General features: G+C 32.3%; 1 protein-coding gene across 1 annotated transcript; it reads left to right on the top strand.

The window, feature by feature from the left end:
• Positions 1 to 9,149: 9,149 nt before the first annotated feature.
• On the top strand, positions 9,150 to 11,820 carry LOC134722857 (serine-rich adhesin for platelets-like). The gene is made up of 2 exons (XM_063586489.1): positions 9,150 to 9,352; positions 10,132 to 11,820. The coding sequence occupies exons 1-2, from the start codon at positions 9,233 to 9,235 to the stop codon at positions 11,818 to 11,820; spliced, it is 1,809 nt and encodes a 602-aa protein (XP_063442559.1). The 5' UTR covers positions 9,150 to 9,232.
• The last annotated feature ends 6,287 nt before the right edge of the window (positions 11,821 to 18,107 follow it).

Genomic DNA, 18,107 nt, shown 5'->3' with positions numbered 1-18,107 from the left:
ATTCTCTTAATGATCTGAAACGACGAACTTCTATAATACTAGGGGACGACATAAAAAATCAATGAATAATAAAAAAAAAAAAAAAAACTTAATGCAAATAGTTTGGGGGTTACAAGTTTTGTTTAATTGGCATCAATTTTCCCAAAAAAATTAGTTAAGAGGGAGTGTAGGGGGTCAGTGAAAATACTATATGAATTAAGTTTCTTTATCCTACATTTAACTTTTGATGCCTTCCCTAAGACCCTTTTCTTGAGTCAATCGTTATGAATTTCGGTTCTGTATAACACGTGTTATTGGCCGTCATGGTAAACTGTTTAAAGATATTTCTATATAACTTAGCTACTGTACGTTTGCACGTTGTCCTATTTTGTTGCACATCAAAAAGGAGTAGGACCGATTTTGGCCTTAAATTTCAGGCTCATCTGACGAAAGATTTTGACCACCATTTAAACACTCAAGTGTCTATTTCATTTGAATCAATTAGTTTATGTGAAAGATTTTAACTGATTTAGTGATTAAAAACGATCAAATTCAAGCTCAAATATGAAAAATCTTCCAAATATGCCGAAAAATTTCACTTTTCGGATGGTTTTTGTCAAAAATGAAAGTGACCGCATCCGTGTTCAGCCTCAACCTTTTTATATGTTATCTATTTTCATAAAATACAACCTACATTTCAATATTAAGGATGAACACGAATGCGGCCATTTTCGTTTTACACGAAAACCGTCTAATATTAAACTAAATTGGTGGAAATGTGAAGAGTTCAGTAATTTAGCTTTACTCAATGGTGTTATTACTTAATATATGTACACCGTATTGTCAAAAGCAGCCCATATTCATGTAGCAGAAGCATTTTACTGTCCAATAAATAACAAAAAATTTACATTTTAACAATTTTGTAAAACTGATATATTTTGAGGCCTACATTTTGTACTCCTTTACAAACGGTTCTTTTTATTAAAATTGGTATTTTTTTTATATAAATGTTTCAGTATAACAGTATAGACATTTCCTGTTCATGTTTTGTATCATGAATGGATTACCCATATCTCTTGTTTATGTTTTATTACTCAGCAATTTGTAACTCACTACATGACTTTTGTATACAAGTATATGAAATTAAGATACAGTGATATGTTAAATGTTGTATGCAAAATCGTTTTGATAGTCTGTGTCTGAGTCGATTTTCTGATAATAAACTCATCCACAATCCGAACTCGGTGGTTTTTTTTTACTTTCGCGTTTACACACACCTCACTTTGTGTTAACTTTGTAATCATTTGTAGTCTTCCGTCGTTCGTAGTTTCTTTCGAAATCTTCTAAATAAATTAAAACCAAACTTTGTCTTCAATCTGCAAGCCATGTGTAGGTTATCATTGACCTTGACAATATTTTTAAGGGAGACGGATTTATATAAGTTTTTTCTTGTTTCCGAATCCCTGTATGTATTTCATATTGTATAATTATATTTTGTGCACTTTTTGAAATAAAATATTTTTTTAACAAAATATTGATATTTACTATCTTTTGTGTATTTTGCAACTCTCGAAACTCATGTTTTTACATGAAAATCGCAAAATTACAAAATAATTATCAGCAGCACAAATAGAATCAAATTCATAACAGTGTGGTCGACGGTAAAACGTTTATTAGTAATTGTACTGAAAAATTTACCTATAACTTGTTTGTCGTTGGCGATGATTTTATACTCACTCAGTATATCGCAGTCCTTCAAGTGGGGATTTAAATAATCACTTGTTACAATTCTCGGTTATTGTATACAAAGGTATATACTATGAAAATAAGAGCGCAGGGCTTTGCCCCAAGCTCTTATTTTCATAGTATATACCTTTCTATACAATATCCAATTTAGCACATATTTACAACTTGAGTAATCCTGTAATTAGTCTATGACATGTTTTGGCTGACTGGATGTAGCTCATTTACATAGTTTTGTTAATCTACTCACTATAATATCATTGTAAAAAATAGGATTTCAAAAGGCCCTTGACTTTAGAATGTAAAGAAGGTAGCTGCTGGTGTAAGTATGTTAATTGAATATATAAAGCGTTGTTTTACTATACATTTACTATACATTTATTTACATGGTAAGATGACAAAATGAATTCACCAAGAGCAGACAATTCTTAAATTGCAGTGAAAGCTTTACATTCTTGAAAACATTTTTTTTTAATTTCACATAAAACCGAAAACTATCTTGAAAATGCTTTTGAATGAGTACAAACAGTTGGATCCCCTGGGCTCCTACATCTTTGGTTGAAATACCTTTTAAAAATGGCTGGATCTGCCCCTGGTATGTACCCATAGGTAGTCTAGTGGATAGTTTCTATGCATGAAATATTTGTCACTGGACATTAGGCAACCAATTTATGACTTAATATATCAAATTGCTTTATTAATAATTTCCCTTCAAAAGATTCATGGTTGACTCTTTTTGTGTACAAAGTAATTGCATGGAAGATAAGGGATTACAAATTTTAGATTGAGTTGTACTTTAATCAAGGTATAAAGCACCATAATTATTACTCTTAATTTAAATGAAAGAAACTTTTGTAATTGTCAAAACAAAATTTAGATCAAAAGATTGATTAGTAGGATGTTAAAAATCTGTTTGAAAACTAATTACAAACTATTTAGAAATAATAGTTAAATTTGGAACACAAAATTTATTTCAAAATAGCCAGTAGCAATTTTTGTTCTAACATCTTGATTACAATACAATGAAATCTTACCCTTGTGCTCATTCATGCGTAGTTACTTAGTACACGGGAAAAGTATGTACTATGAAAATTAGAAGGCAAATTCAAGCAATTTGATTGGACGAGAAGTTGTAAGTATGTGCAAAATGTTGATACATAAAAACTTCTACGTTGTGATCATTTAAGAGGGCCTACTATTTATTTAATGCTAACCATGTGGGCTTAAACAAAAAATCGATTCTTTCATTCAGATATTTGTCAATTTGCCTTGGCATTAAAAATGATGTAAATTTATAAAGGAAACAACAAACCAAATAGTTCGAATAAATATATTAGAAAAAGTAACGGTGTGTAAATCATAACAACTATTTTATTTCAATGAAAATCAAACTGTTGATTTTTTTTCCGCTGCGAGCAAATTTTTAATTTTGGTCGCATTTTTAAAATCAATAAATCTTGTATTCTTGTTGGAAGTTGCACTATGTAGTTTATACTCTTTTTTTTTAATGCCACACAAATCCAACACAGACAAAAAAAAATGGTAGGTTCAAGAAATAATTGATGCAAACTATACTTTATTGTAGTTTTAACATGGGTAGGCATTGTATTCGTGATTATTTTTGCCCGAGCGATATCAAAAACTATTATAAAAAGTGTACTAGTTCAGTGAAAATGTACCTCATACTTAACTCCTAAACAAATAAATAAACACAAATTAATAAACATGCAAGACTACCAAAGGCCAGAGACTCCTTACTTGTATGACTTTGTAAAATAATGCATCTTTTAAAAATAGTCAAAAACAAAATTGTCTGTCCAATGGAAAGTCGAAGCCCAAAAAAGATGAACGGTGCATTATAGAAACACAGAAGCTGGTTGCAAAGGTTGACGACAAGATCTATTTTATAACTTGAGTATGGCCTAATACTATTAACCTGAAATAAATTCCCTTGACACGAAAGATCTACATGTTGCCTTGGTTTTTTTTGTAGTTTTTTTTTGCTCTTTGGTTGGGTTTTTGTTTCAATGACAATTCAATTCTTGTTCTTATCATAGATATAACTGCATGTTAAAATAAGAATATGTAGTGTGATAGACAATAAGACAAATTCTTTCCAGGGACCAACAAGCGTTAGCAACCTATAGGTCCCCGTATGACCTTCGACCATTAGCAAAATACACACTTTATAGAATGAAAGCTCCAAGAGGTCTTGGCATGAAAAAAAATAAGAAAAAAATAGGGATACCGCATGAAAATAAAAAAATGGTCCGCCATATTACTTTAGTCAACTCACTTAGTTGAAATTAAAGACCTGTCGAATTTTACTTGTATACTCATATGGTCCGACCGTACGCGTATGACGGGTATGGTCATGCGCGTATGGTCCAAATACTCATAAGGTCCGGAACATATTTTATTTGCGATCACAAAAGGTACGAAGACGTCCATTTCTATGTAAATTGGGTCGATTTTAATATAAATAAGATGAATGCGTTTCTGTTGCCAAATGTTTTTCACAAGTATAGTAGCAGTATGGCAGAACAGTTTAAGTTTCCTATATACCCAAATGATACATTTTGCCAATACAATAACGTAAATGCATGCAAATTTCACAAGGTTTAATCCAAATAGCTTTCTTACTATCCAATAACTTTCAAGTACGAAAAAGACAGGGCAGAAGTATATTTTGTCTATATGTTTCGTATTTGCACAACTTATGAAAGTGGATAATGCATTCGTTCTAAAATAAAATTAGACCAGATAAAAGTTAAAAAGATGACATAATTCGAATTGTTAAATCGTTTTGAAATCCGAAAAAAATAATCAATCAATACATTCATTGCAACTTTTAAAGCCAGTAAGTCATTCTTTTTTTCTGAAAGAACATGGTTTTATGATATCATATGCAAATTGATTGTCGAAACATAACAACAACACATTCAAGTAAAGGACGTTTAATTAATCAATATAAATTAAAACACAAATTCCTGATTAATATTTCGAATTATTGTATATAGGCGTTGAGAACCTTTGGTGACCCCACGGTTTAAATGCGTCGTGAGCAATGGGCGTTATAGACGAACGTTCACCTAATCTGTCCCAGTCAATGGGATATCAAAGTACGCCAATCAACATCCACAGCCACACTGTTATGAATTCGATTCTAGTAACTGTAGTTAGTTGTATGTGCATCTAAAACTCATAATTCGCTAAAACTGGCTATACAGCTTGTTTTCGATAGATACATAAAGTTTTAATAAAAAATACCAAATACAATTTTCTTTAATCAAAGTATATCATTGATAATCCATTGACCACTTCTTAAATGATCAGTTACATGTCGAATTAGACTATTTACCGAGTTTGTTATAACATAAGCATCTTTTTCATGTTTTTTAGCCAGGCGTTGTCAGTTTATTTTCGATTTATCTCGACCTTCTGGTATCAACAAACATTCTTGGTAAGATATATTACTTAAGTTTGTGCAAGTCACTGCAGACCATGCTTTTCCATAAAAAAAAGTTAACACTGCGTCAGCGAACTTTGGAAGGGTTTATCATATCTTTGCATTTATGTTTTACAATGCACACAAAAAGACAAAAGAAAAATAATGCATGTTTTACTCTTTAAACTTCACCACCTCAGTTTGACATACATTTGTACCACCAATTAATACGAAGTGTATACGTAATTATACTACACAATGGATTTTTTTTTAAATTTCACAATCAATCAATCAATACATTCATTGCAACTTTTAAAGCCAGTAAGTCATTCTTTTTTTCTGAAAGAACATGGTTTTATGATATCATATGCAAATTGATTGTCGAAACATAACAACAACACATTCAAGTAAAGGACGTTTAATTAATCAATATAAATTAAAACACAAATTCCTGATTAATATTTCGAATTATTGTATATAGGCGTTGAGAACCTTTGGTGACCCCACGGTTTAAATGCGTCGTGAGCAATGGGCGTTATAGACGAACGTTCACCTAATCTGTCCCAGTCAATGGGATATCAAAGTACGCCAATCAACATCCACAGCCACACTGTTATGAATTCGATTCTAGTAACTGTAGTTAGTTGTATGTGCATCTAAAACTCATAATTCGCTAAAACTGGCTATACAGCTTGTTTTCGATAGATACATAAAGTTTTAATAAAAAATACCAAATACAATTTTCTTTAATCAAAGTATATCATTGATAATCCATTGACCACTTCTTAAATGATCAGTTACATGTCGAATTAGACTATTTACCGAGTTTGTTATAACATAAGCATCTTTTTCATTTTTTTTAGCCAGGCGTTGTCAGTTTATTTTCGATTTATCTCGACCTTCTGGTATCAACAAACATTCTTGGTAAGATATATTACTTAAGTTTGTGCAAGTCACTGCAGACCATGCTTTTCCATAAAAAAAAGTTAACACTGCGTCAGCGAACTTTGGAAGGGTTTATCATATCTTTGCATTTATGTTTTACAATGCACACAAAAAGACAAAAGAAAATTAATGCATGTTTTACTCTTTAAACTTCACCACCTCAGTTTGACATACATTTGTACCACCAATTAATACGAAGTGTATACGTAATTATACTACACAATGGATTTTTTTTTAAATTTCACATACGAATTCTGCTTGTAAAATTACACCAGAAAATGAAATAAAAAAAGGGGGTAACCGTTTTCGTTTTTGAGATACGAGACGTTGAAATTAACTACATGACACACCAAAATTACAAGGGATATATAGGAAAAATCATAAAAATTAGCTGATATTTTTACATTATCAAGATTTTCTTTTTTTTTGGACAATGGATTTTTTAATTAAACATGAAAGACGAATCCATTGGTGCAAAGAAAGTCCTTAGCAACCGTATTAGTTTTTACGTATACTTCGCCTTAATTATTGACTGGTTGAATATTTTGCAATTAACCTATTAAAAACAGACACACATTTAAAGTTTCGACATGGTTTGAATAGTTTCAGGAACCAGTTTGGGTTTGAGAATAACAAACGGCAAACCAGTTTAGGTTCAAAACTAGTTTCAAACTGGTTCTCATTAACAAATGTAAAGTTTAACAAGCTAAAACTGGTTTTTCACTTACAAATACGCCTTTAGCATGATAACAGTAACTTTCAAAGAAGTATTTATTGGTGAATGTAATTATTTAAACAAATATTATAAATGATAAATAACAAAAATACCGAACTCCTAGGAACATTCAAACAGTAAGTCCTTTGTGGAATGGCAAAGTTAAAAGCTCAATTTAACACGCCAAACGAACGGAAAACAACGGTCATATTTCTGCCTTAAATTGGTACAGGCGGCATTAAAAAGTAAAATTACAAAAATACTGAACTCTGAAGATTGTAAACTGCTGGAGTTTTAGATGATAAATCATGACATGCAGGTTATAAATCTTTCCAATTGTAGAAATTATATTAATAGTGAACATATAAAAATCAGCTTAGGAGAACAAGTTCGGAGGCCAATACTTAGCAGAAAATACATAAATTAATCAGTCCAAACCTCTAAAGAAGATATGTATGATATGATACCCGATCTTATTGAATCCCTGAGGTCAATGAAACTTTTAGAAGATTTCAAATCTACCTTTATTGCTATACTAAACTGACACCTGTTCAACAATATAGCCTTCCATCTACTCCTAGATATTGGCATTTTTTTCTCACGATCAACAACACATCACACTAGATATAGTGAAGAGACCATACCTTTTTGGAGAACAATTCAGAAATTATTTAAAGGAAAGGATATCATTTTTTTAAGCGGCTACACAGGCCAAGGACTCATCAGTTAACAATCTCATAAAGCTAGAAGAATGTTAGATAAATTATGTCGTACCGTCAGATCCCGTTTTATTCCGGGAATATTTTCTAAAAATCTAACGGAAAATCCGTGACACTCTGGTTTGCCTGTTTCTCTTTTTTAGTTTGAAGCATAATGTTATTGTATAAATCTATGTTATAATTAAGGGGTTTGATAGTGTTTATTGTTCTCTAAGTGTTGAACTTGTTAATCTGACAATTTTGAAAAAAAAGTTACCCACATCCGAAATTTTGAGCAATAGTCGGTATCTCAGGGACAAAGAACTATTACTATTACAAGTCAATAGGTATATAATATAAATATAATATATATATAGTTGTATTAGTCTGGAATTTAAAATTATCATGATTATTATAACGGTACTGTTCAAGCTATTTTTAGTTATACCGGACAGCCGGTTCTTATGTAGGAAAAAAAATAGTAATCAAAGTACTTATCTGTTTTTATTTCTCCGCTCCTGTATTGAATAGATGAAATTATAAATTTTGGTCATATCTTATAGAAGAGATCTGTCGTTTAAAAATGCCTGTACCAAGTCAGGAATATGACACTTATCCATTCTTTTTTGATGTGTTTTGTCATTTTATTTTGGCATGTTATTAGGGAATTTCTGATTTGATTTACTCGGAGTTCAGTATTTTTGTGATCTTACTTTTTGTCACTTTCAATTGAAACAAGAATTTTCCTTAGTGTCTGACTTCAATGGCTATATTTTTTTCTTTATGCTGTGTTTTAAAGTGTTTTAAGAAAAGCAAGACGGAATTTTATTTTTAACTGCTCCAAGTTGGTCTGTCATATGTTTCTCTGTGTACAATGTGACACTCTTTTGGTCCAGATCGGGGAGAATTTCAGCTTAGTTTTTGGCGTTTGCGCGCTTACTAACGGGTACGTGATGGTCCCTGCTAAATTTATTAAATATTAGATAGGTTATTCGCATAACACCATGCAATTGCAAATGTAACAGAGGAATTAAAAACTGCAAACACAGCCTATTTAGACCTTAAGTAGTTTTGAGCTTAAATTGCGGTTTGAAAACAGTCTAATTCTTATCGTTGTCTAAGAGCTGTACGAAGTATTATCATGCCATTCTGTTTGTGTTTCATAACAGGATGTGTGCAAGCTGTTTCAAGGATGTTTATACCACCACTAGGTATTATAGTTTGCGGTCAAACCACTTTTAGGAAACGGCTAATCGGCGAAAAAATTATTTGAACATCTATATAATAGTTGTTAATTTCTGTGCCATTTTGGTCTCTTGTGGAGAGTTGTCTCATTGGCAAACATACCACATCTTCATTTGTCATATTTGAATGTTTGCAGTTTGATTTTAATCGATTTTAATTATAATAGTTAATAAACAAAATGAATGTATTTTAATTAATACAAAAATCAAAATCAAGTTAATTTGAAGAACTAATATATTAAAAGTCGTTTAAAAAACTTTAATAACTATTTTACTGGCTCATCGACATTCTTATGAGAGGTTAATTTACAAATAAAACAATGGAATACCATTGACGACGTCGCCGTCATAATAACGTCGATTCTACCGCACCAAAATAAAAAGCAAAACATACGACGCTTTCCCGTCATATTCATTTCTTGCTTTGCAAAAGTCGGACGTGTCTACAACAGCATCTACAATGATTTTGGACATCCTATCCAGATACTCGTCTCCTGCTTATTTGTGCCAATATACAAGAAGACCAGAATTGAAATGTTGCATTGCTTTTTCTACAGAAGCGAAGAAATTCATTTCATCGGTAAGTAACAGTTTTTGATACTTACACGAGTGTTTGGTATGCGTTCAGTGGCGGATCAAGGGGAGGGTTCCAGGGGTTGTTACCCCCTTTTTTGGACGATAAATGCCTTTGAATAGGGACATATAGTTGGACCTTTTGTCCTGGGTCGGGAAGCCCCCTTTTTTAAATAGCTGGATCCGCCCCTGGCGTCCATTATTTCTTTATTCTTTTTTATCCGTGTTTTCTTCATTATTTTTTTATTTATTTTCCCCTTTATTCTTTATATTATACCAATTATTTTCCATTTGTATTTATTTTGCCCTCCACGCTTTTTGTCTATTATCCTGTTTTCTGTATCCAGTTTGCCTATTATTCTATACCATCCAGATTCTCTTACACGACTTATGTCTTAGTGCGGACATACGATGATTCTATAATTTGTATTGTTATGAAAAACACCTATGCACATGGTAATAAAAAATGCATGGCCGCATTTGTCTATACAGCTAGAAAATTTCAAACTAGCAATAAATAAAAATAAGTTTTCATTTAACGGGATCATGGGGATAGACAAATGTGACAAACCTATCATTGTTCGCTTTTCAACATATTCCGATTGCTAAATCTTTAATTACCCGGTTGCTCTTTTGCCTTACTTCTAAAAAAAATGTGAGCTTTTAATGTAAGTTATGTATTTCTGTTTCAATCTGGTACCCCATCTCTTTAAAAAAAAAAGATGCATGATGCAATATATCAATTTCTTCAATATGATGTCAAAGTATTACTATTCTTTCTTTTAGGTCTCAAAAGAAAGTAGTATTACACCAAACAGTAATATCATCTCTAACCTAGCTTGGTCTAAAGTCTCATCACATGCCTTTTCTGCTTCCACTTCAACCTCTGATCTTGTATTCTTCGCTAGCACTTCTACAATAACTTCTGATCTTTCATATTCCGTGGAAAAATCTACCTCAACCTCTGATCTTTCATTTACCAACAACAGCTCTACTTCAACTTCTGATCTTTTGTATACCAACGACAACTCTACTTCAACTTCTGATCTTTTATATACCAACGACAACTCTACTTCAACTTCTGATCTTTTATTTACAAACGAAAGCTCTACTTCAACTTCTGATCTTTTGAATACCAACGAAAGCTCTACTTCAACTACTGATCTTTTATATTCCAACGAAAGCTCTACTTCAACTCCTGATCTTTTGTATACCAACGAAAGCTCTACTTCAACTTCTGATCTTTTATATTCCAACGACATTTGTACTTCAACTTTTGATCTTTCATGCAGCAACCACAGTTTTACGTCAACCTCTGAACTATGCAAGCACATTGGTACCAGTACTTCAACTAACCTAATTACTACTTTCTGTCGAGATGTGCATACATGTATGTCACCTGCTCCTATTGATCCACCTTCTATGAAACGATTTTCCAATGGAGTCACCAGGGCACATACACCATCACCTGTTATATTTAGTTCTGATACACCAATTTCGAAAGCAGCAACATATTTAACCAGTAAAAAGCTTGATAATAGCAGTAATATTTTATCTAAGATTGATGGTGCCTTCTTAGATACAAGTCCAAGACCATCAAAGACGGCACTTATAGTTTCCCCAGGGATATTTTCTCCGCCCCCTTCCTTATATATATGTCGAATGGAGGAGTCAAAAAAACAAACACATTATTTAGTATGCCCTTTTACAGGGTCGCCTATTCAAGATATAAGACTTCAGGACATTGCATTCACGAAAGTTGGCAGCAGAGATGATCAGTATAAATGTTTGGGTACAGGTATAACGTCAGCTGTCTTTGAAGGACGAGTTATTATAAACAATTCTTTTGAAAGCGTCGCTGTCAAACTTTTCAAAGAACCGTTTGACAACCTAGAAGGGATATCTTCGGAAGCAGGGCTTCTAAAAATGTTAGAAACGACAGGAATTACGCCAAAGCTGTTCGGTATATTACAAAGAACCGCGGAAGGAAACAACCCGGGGATTGTCCAAGAGTTGGTGCAGAACTCAATAACTCTGCATCAACTTATTGTCGGACAATCTCATTTTATAACCAAACAAAAATGGTACAATATTGCATACCAACTAGCATTTGGTTTAAAATCTATAAATGAAAAAGGTGTTTTGATTAATGACTTAAAGTCAGACAATATTTTAGTAAATATTAACTCGGAGGACTGTCGTATAACTTTTATTGACATGGGTCATGCTAGTTTTATGCACGGAAAGAGATTTCCGATGACCACAGAAGAAGCTAGTATTTACACCCATCTCGCACCGGAAATAGCTAGTGGTGAGGAAACATCAGAATCGTCCGAAATATTTGCGCTGGGTTGGATTTTCAAAAGTATACCTTTAAAAGAACTCTCATTTATTTCAAATAAATGTTTATCAAAATTTCCTCTACTTAGACCTTCTGTTTATGATATACTGAATTTTGTCGAAGAAATAATGTGACTTTTACTTTTGTCATTTTATATGTTATTGTTATTTACTGCATTGTTTTACTTTAATTTATAGTTGTTATTATTTGTTTTTTTACTTGCTTAATCGCTAGTATTTCAATTTTGAAAACAATAAAATAGGCATCCACCATTTTCATCTTTGGGGAGTGTGTTTTTTCTATGGTCAAACGAATTATGTTCAACTTTTTATCAATTAAAAATGAGTTTTTTAAATCAATGTTGATTTAACCTTTTTACATAATTAAATAAATGAAGAAACACAGTACAAGTATTAAAGTTGTAACTACATCTCTTTAATCTCTTCTTTTTTTTTTTATTAATAAGAAATTTGAATTTTATTTTGGTAACAATTTCTAATCCCCAATAAAAGATGAATATTTGGTGCCTGGTAGCTATTTATCTCTGTGTCTGTGTTATATTTCTAACTGAAACCGTTTGACGGACATATGAGACACGTTCAAAAGACAGTTATTTAACATCATTAAGCAAAAAAATTGCTTTTCCATATAAAAGTGTATAAATACGAGTATACTCACACTTTAAAAGAATGTCATGCCGTGTAAGGAACGGGGTTCAACATTGCTGCATGTTTTGTTAATCCAAAATCGATTTTACATGTATCCATATAGGTAAATCAATTTTTCCCAAATTAAGTTAAGAGGCTTTGGGGGGGGGGGGGGGGGTCATTGAAAAAACAATATGAATTTGGGGGGGGGGGGGGGTCAGTGAAAAAAACAATATGAATTGGGGGGGGATTAGTGAAAAAAACAATGTGAATTAAGTTTTTTTTTTTATCATACATTGAACTTTTGATGTCGTTCCTTAATATAAATACAATAAACATGTCAATTTTGATCTCGTACGAAAAAGAGGCGAAGATACAAAAAGCACACTCAAACTCATTTGTGGAAAATAACTGACAATGTCAAAATGTGCCATTGCAAAAATGAAAGGACTTTTAGCCATTTGGTTACACAGCGAAAGTGAAGCACCATATTATAGTATACTACACACAGTACATCGGAAAGTAGAAAGTTTCTTTTAGAGGGAGATATTAGCAGGCAAAATCGAGGGAATTGTGCAAATGATGATACAAGCATGAACATTACCACAAAGCATCATTGTTATATACTTTTTAAGAAACAACTGCTACCCATTAAAAAAAAAACATTTTTTCAAGATGGCCACGGCCTTTTTCTAAAATGGCTGTTTTTACAGTTTGAAAATACTATTTTTTTCTAGAAAACGTTAACTTTCTTTGACCTTCTTTTAGTAAAAAAAACAGCTATCAAGTTTGGTAGCTACTTTCCTTACATGTGAAAAATTTACCAGAAATGAATATTTGACATATCCAGGGTTTGCGCATGCGCGAAAATGTATCAAAATTCTACAAAAAAACATTTAAACTTAGATTTTACTATAAAATTAGTGTTTTAAGATTTTCAATGTTATGATACACATGATTTGACAATTTTGCGCATGCGCAAACTATTTATAGACATAAAGAGCGATTTGTATGCACTACCAGGGCACACTGGTATAAATTGTAGTTTATCTTATTACTCTAAAAATCGAGGCTCTTGTAGAGCTGTTCAAATAAGTGTAACATCTATATGATACCACTGTATGAAAACAAGCCCATTCAGTTGCAATGATCTGGTATTCGATAGATAAAGTTAAAATTGTGGTTTATACGGGAGAAACATCAATAATAACGACCGATCAGCTAATTTTGGTAATGTTTATTCAGTTGGAATGGCCTGATTTGTACGGAGATGATAAGGTTATCGCCATGTGAGTTGGATTGCACATTGAAATGACTTGTTATAAAATTCTGGGTGATATATTACGTAATAGTGGCAAACACCCAGAACGCCAGATTCGTTGTATGTATGTTCAAATATACCTAGGACTAGACACGCGCATCAGATAATTGTATGTGTTTTGCTTGAATTGTATATATCGGCTGAAGAAAGCTAAACACAGAAATTATAATCATGTCATGACTCTGTGACGTTCAATGATTTTATAGACTGGTGTAAGGAAATATAGTAATCTAGACCACAGTTTAATTCCTAGCGTTCAATTATAAAATTAGAACTTCTTGTGAATTTGGAAGTATGCTCATTTCATGAGTCAAATTTTGTACAAACAGTCCATATACAGCATGATACCGTATTTATCTAGGTCTTGATCGTATAAATTAATCTCAAACGTTACCGAACTTCTCCGAGTATGGCTTCCCTTCTTTAACATCACCCACAGGTGGCAATTGATTTAAAAAAATGATAATTTCACTGTTCGTAAGACCAGCAAATATTTTTCTTATAGCACAATTGATCCGACAAAAAACCAGAATAACGCAATTTTGAAGGGCGATGTTGTTGTCAAAGGGTTTACCGAAGATCCCCTTTAGACATCTGAATGGTAGCTGCACCAGAAGTCAGTAGACTATCAGATGAATTTTGAAAGATCAAGTGGCATTCTATAACAGAGGAACCACTTAATGAACACTCTACAAAAACACAAAAGGATTTCTTTATTCTATAACAGAGGAACCACTTACATGTAATGAACACTCTACAAAAACACAAAAGAATTTCTTTAAAAAGATAAAAAGCAAACAATGCAAAACGAAGGAGAACCTGTTTCTTATAACCAGATCAAAAAGAACAACTTCCTATTATGTCTGTAAAAAAAAACTGTAAACGTCTTTGTCAAAAACAATACAAGAGACCCTTAAAAGTGATTGCGATATCTTTTTTAGACTTGTATTTCTTTTCACAGTAGACAAATTGACTTGGAATATTTCTTTATCCATTAAAAACAAACTGCTCCTCCGTTTTTGTCTCAGGATATCACTTTAAAAAGTGGTATTAAATCGGTGCAAATGGTTATACTTGGAACATTTTGCGATTAGCTGATCCAAATTCTGACGTTTTTATCGTTGGTGGGGCTACAATGGTTTATTCAAGGCCACCTTGTTGGGCAACAATATTGGATGATTTTGCAAATGATGTCATACTGCCTTACATACAATATTGCATCGATAATTATTCAAGAGAAAACATTGTATTTGATGTTTACTAAATGATTAATTTAAAGGCTAGATGTGACAAGAAAAAAGCAAGGTTCTTGTGCTATACGGAAAGGTGTTGGTTCTAGTAGAACACTTGGGGACTGGAGTAGTTTTCTTTGTGAAGATGACAACGAAACGAAATTTTTCAAGTTTCTTGCTTCTTTAGAGACTAATAAGGATACCAGAAGTATTTTATTTAAAAAAAAGTTATCCCACGGTTATTTTGTTTCATGTGTACAATTTGGAATTTAGTATGACGTTCATTATCACTGAACTAGTATATATATTTGTTTAGGGGCTAACTGAAGGACGCCTCCGGATGCGAGAATTTCTAGCTGCATTCAAGACCTGTTGGTGACCTTTTATTGGCTGTTCTATGCGGGTAGGGTTGTTGTCTCTTTGGCATATTCCCCATTTCCATTCTCAGTTTTATAACTTGCGACTACAAAATCAAAACGGTAACCTTTGTACTTGGCTCGATTTGGTTTTGATATAACTTCCAAAAGGACTTTCTGAATCATTTCGCAGATAATTCCGCTAAAACCGGTGCTATGGGCCGTCGTATAAGAGCATTTTTATTTTAAAAAAAGTTATCCCACGGTTATTTTGTTTTTGCTATAACATGCTGTTATGCCTTAAATGTTTGCATTTGTGCTATATTTTATTTGTGCTTAATTTCAATTGTGCTTTGTATGTATTTCAATATGCCTGTGCAGTTATATATCCTGTCTGCATGCTGTGTGTTTGAATTTTGTGTTTATGTTATTCTATATTCGGTAAAATAGCTCGCGTTTATGTTTGTTTTGTTTATGTATGCATGTGAACTGAATCAAAATAAACAGACCGTTGGTTTTCCCGTTTGAATGGTTTTACACTTAGTCTAGTAATGTTGGGGCCCTTTATAGCTTGTTGTTCGGTGTGATCCAAGGATCCGTGTTGAAGGCCGTACATTGACCTATAATGGTTTACTTTTTTAAAATAAATGTGTGTAAATTTTAGACATTATTAAAACTTTCGGTTTCTTCGCCATTTCTATCGTTTGTACAAACATACATGTATATGTGTAGGACTCAACACGGTTATGGGTTCCAGATCTATGGCAAATTCATGCGAATTCTTAAACTGTGGCTAGTATGATGTCATAAACGTCAAACAAATAACAATTCTATGGCATTCAAGTTTTTATACAACCGCAATTTTTCACTGGGATCGTAAAATGGTATGAAGACGTCGTCGTCTGCGTCGACCAATGACACATTGGTTTCAGGATTATAACTTTAGTGAATAGATCTTTATGATTTTTGTCAGAAGGTTCAATAATACTAAAGGCAGTTTTGGATCGATTTTGTGGATGATGATCTCAACCATTTAGGAATAAGGGTCCCAAAAGAGCAAAAAACAAGCCTTTTTCTAAGTTTCAGGATATTAACTTGTGTATATATAAGAAGTTCAATTGCTCTGAAATTGTACCACAATGTTTAACACCACAAGTAGAAAGTTTTGGCTCATTTAAGGGGTTATGGGCCCAAAGTTTAAGCATTTAGGGCAACAAAAGGGGGCAAAACAAGATTTTTTTCCAGTTTCCAGGCAATAACTTGTCTGTAATTGTATGGATATCTCTGAAATTGTACCACTATGTACCATATAACATAGGGAAGGCTGGGATTAGGTTTTGGATTAATTGCCCAAAATTTGTAGGAATTAGAGGCTAATAAAGAGTCCAAATGAAGCGTATTTCTAGTTTCCAGACAAAAGCTTGTGTTTAAGTGTATGGATCTCTCTGAAATTGTACTACTGTACAAGGTTCCATACTGCAAAGGAAAAGATGAAATTAAGTTTAAGGGTTATTGCTTCAAGGGGGTTTCAATAAGCTGTGGGAGATTTTTTGTTTACAATTTTAATATAATTACGATTTATTCAACTTACGTTAACATGCCAGATTTTGATTGGTTCATACGAGGGAAACAATTTACTCTATCCAATGGTTTTAATGTCACCCTCTCGTTCAGATTAATAAAAAATCGACAGTTCCAAAAATAATGCATTGACTTGTTAACATCAATGATTCTATAGACAAAACTTAAGTTATATATTTTTTTTATAGATTGTCTCTTTAGATATAAAAAAAACCTACTACTTGCTTCACTTTTTGTATTTCACTATAAAGTGTTAATTAAACAAATTATATTTGCTACAACGTAAAATAAAAAGGGATCACACACAAGTGATCATAAGTAAGGTTCGTGTGAGTATTTTATATACTTCATATTCAAGGCATGACAGCTGTGTCTTTGAGATGTATTTGCAATACAAGTGTTGTAAGTCAGGTCTTCAGCTAGTCAGAAAATGCTTGTAGTAACTAGTAAATTATTTCCATGTATACTGTATAATAATATCTGTAATTGTGATATATGAGAAATCTCATCTTATGAAGGACAGATGTTCTATTTAAGGTGGTACCCAACACCTTCACTAAAATTATTTTTGCTCGTTTAATTTTCATAAAATTTTGACAAAGAATTTACTTTGACCCTTTGAAAAATTTATTAAAATTTCAAATAATTTGAACCAACCATTTTATCAGAAAAATTACACTGGTTATATAGCAGTTTGACAAAGACTAGTTTTGATGTTCCTTTAACAACACAACGTGATTAAAACGTTTAGCTGATATTACAGAGTTATCTTCCTGTAGTGTTAGGTACCATGCACCTTAACCACTTTGAGCATTTTTTAAATCTACCTGATAATAAACTTTCAACGTAATATTTACACTGTTTGTAAGCGATTTGTCAATTGTTTCTTTTGGTATTATTGCAAGATAATTTCTTGTTTCCAAACTGAATTTGTCTACTAGTAAGGATTATCGAAACATTTCTTCAATATACATTTTTTTTTAATTTAGTGTTTGTTGTGTTCATGTCGACACTTTTTTTTAGCTATCTCTAGACAAATATTATGATAATATGCGAAATAAGGTAGCTCGATTTTGTTTACAGAGGCAATACTGGAACGCGTTATGTTGCTTGTCTCTTCTGTAATATCATATCTTGTAAAATAAAAATTATATTGATTGAAAGTAAACACGAAAAGGTTACACATATCACATGTCGTCCACAACAGTCAATTTTCTTGGAATCAAGACTATAAATCTATAATACACGAACAAGCTTTTTATATGCATTATTCATAACTTGTCA

This window comes from Mytilus trossulus, chromosome 6 (assembly GCF_036588685.1).
Source record: "Mytilus trossulus isolate FHL-02 chromosome 6, PNRI_Mtr1.1.1.hap1, whole genome shotgun sequence".
NCBI lineage: Eukaryota > Metazoa > Mollusca > Bivalvia > Mytilida > Mytilidae > Mytilus > Mytilus trossulus.
The sequence above is the reverse complement of the archived record's forward strand: the minus strand, read 5'-3'. Positions and strand labels throughout refer to the sequence as shown.

What these genes read in the sequence shown, in the direction of transcription:
- LOC134722857 (XM_063586489.1), top strand. Translation starts at nt 9,233, where the DNA reads ATGATTTTGGACATCCTATCCAGATACTCGTCTCCTGCTTATTTGTGC. An exon ending in CGAAGAAATTCATTTCATCG is followed by an intron (nt 9,353 to 10,131) that starts GTAAGTAACAGT and finishes TCTTTCTTTTAG; the next exon opens with GTCTCAAAAGAAAGTAGTAT.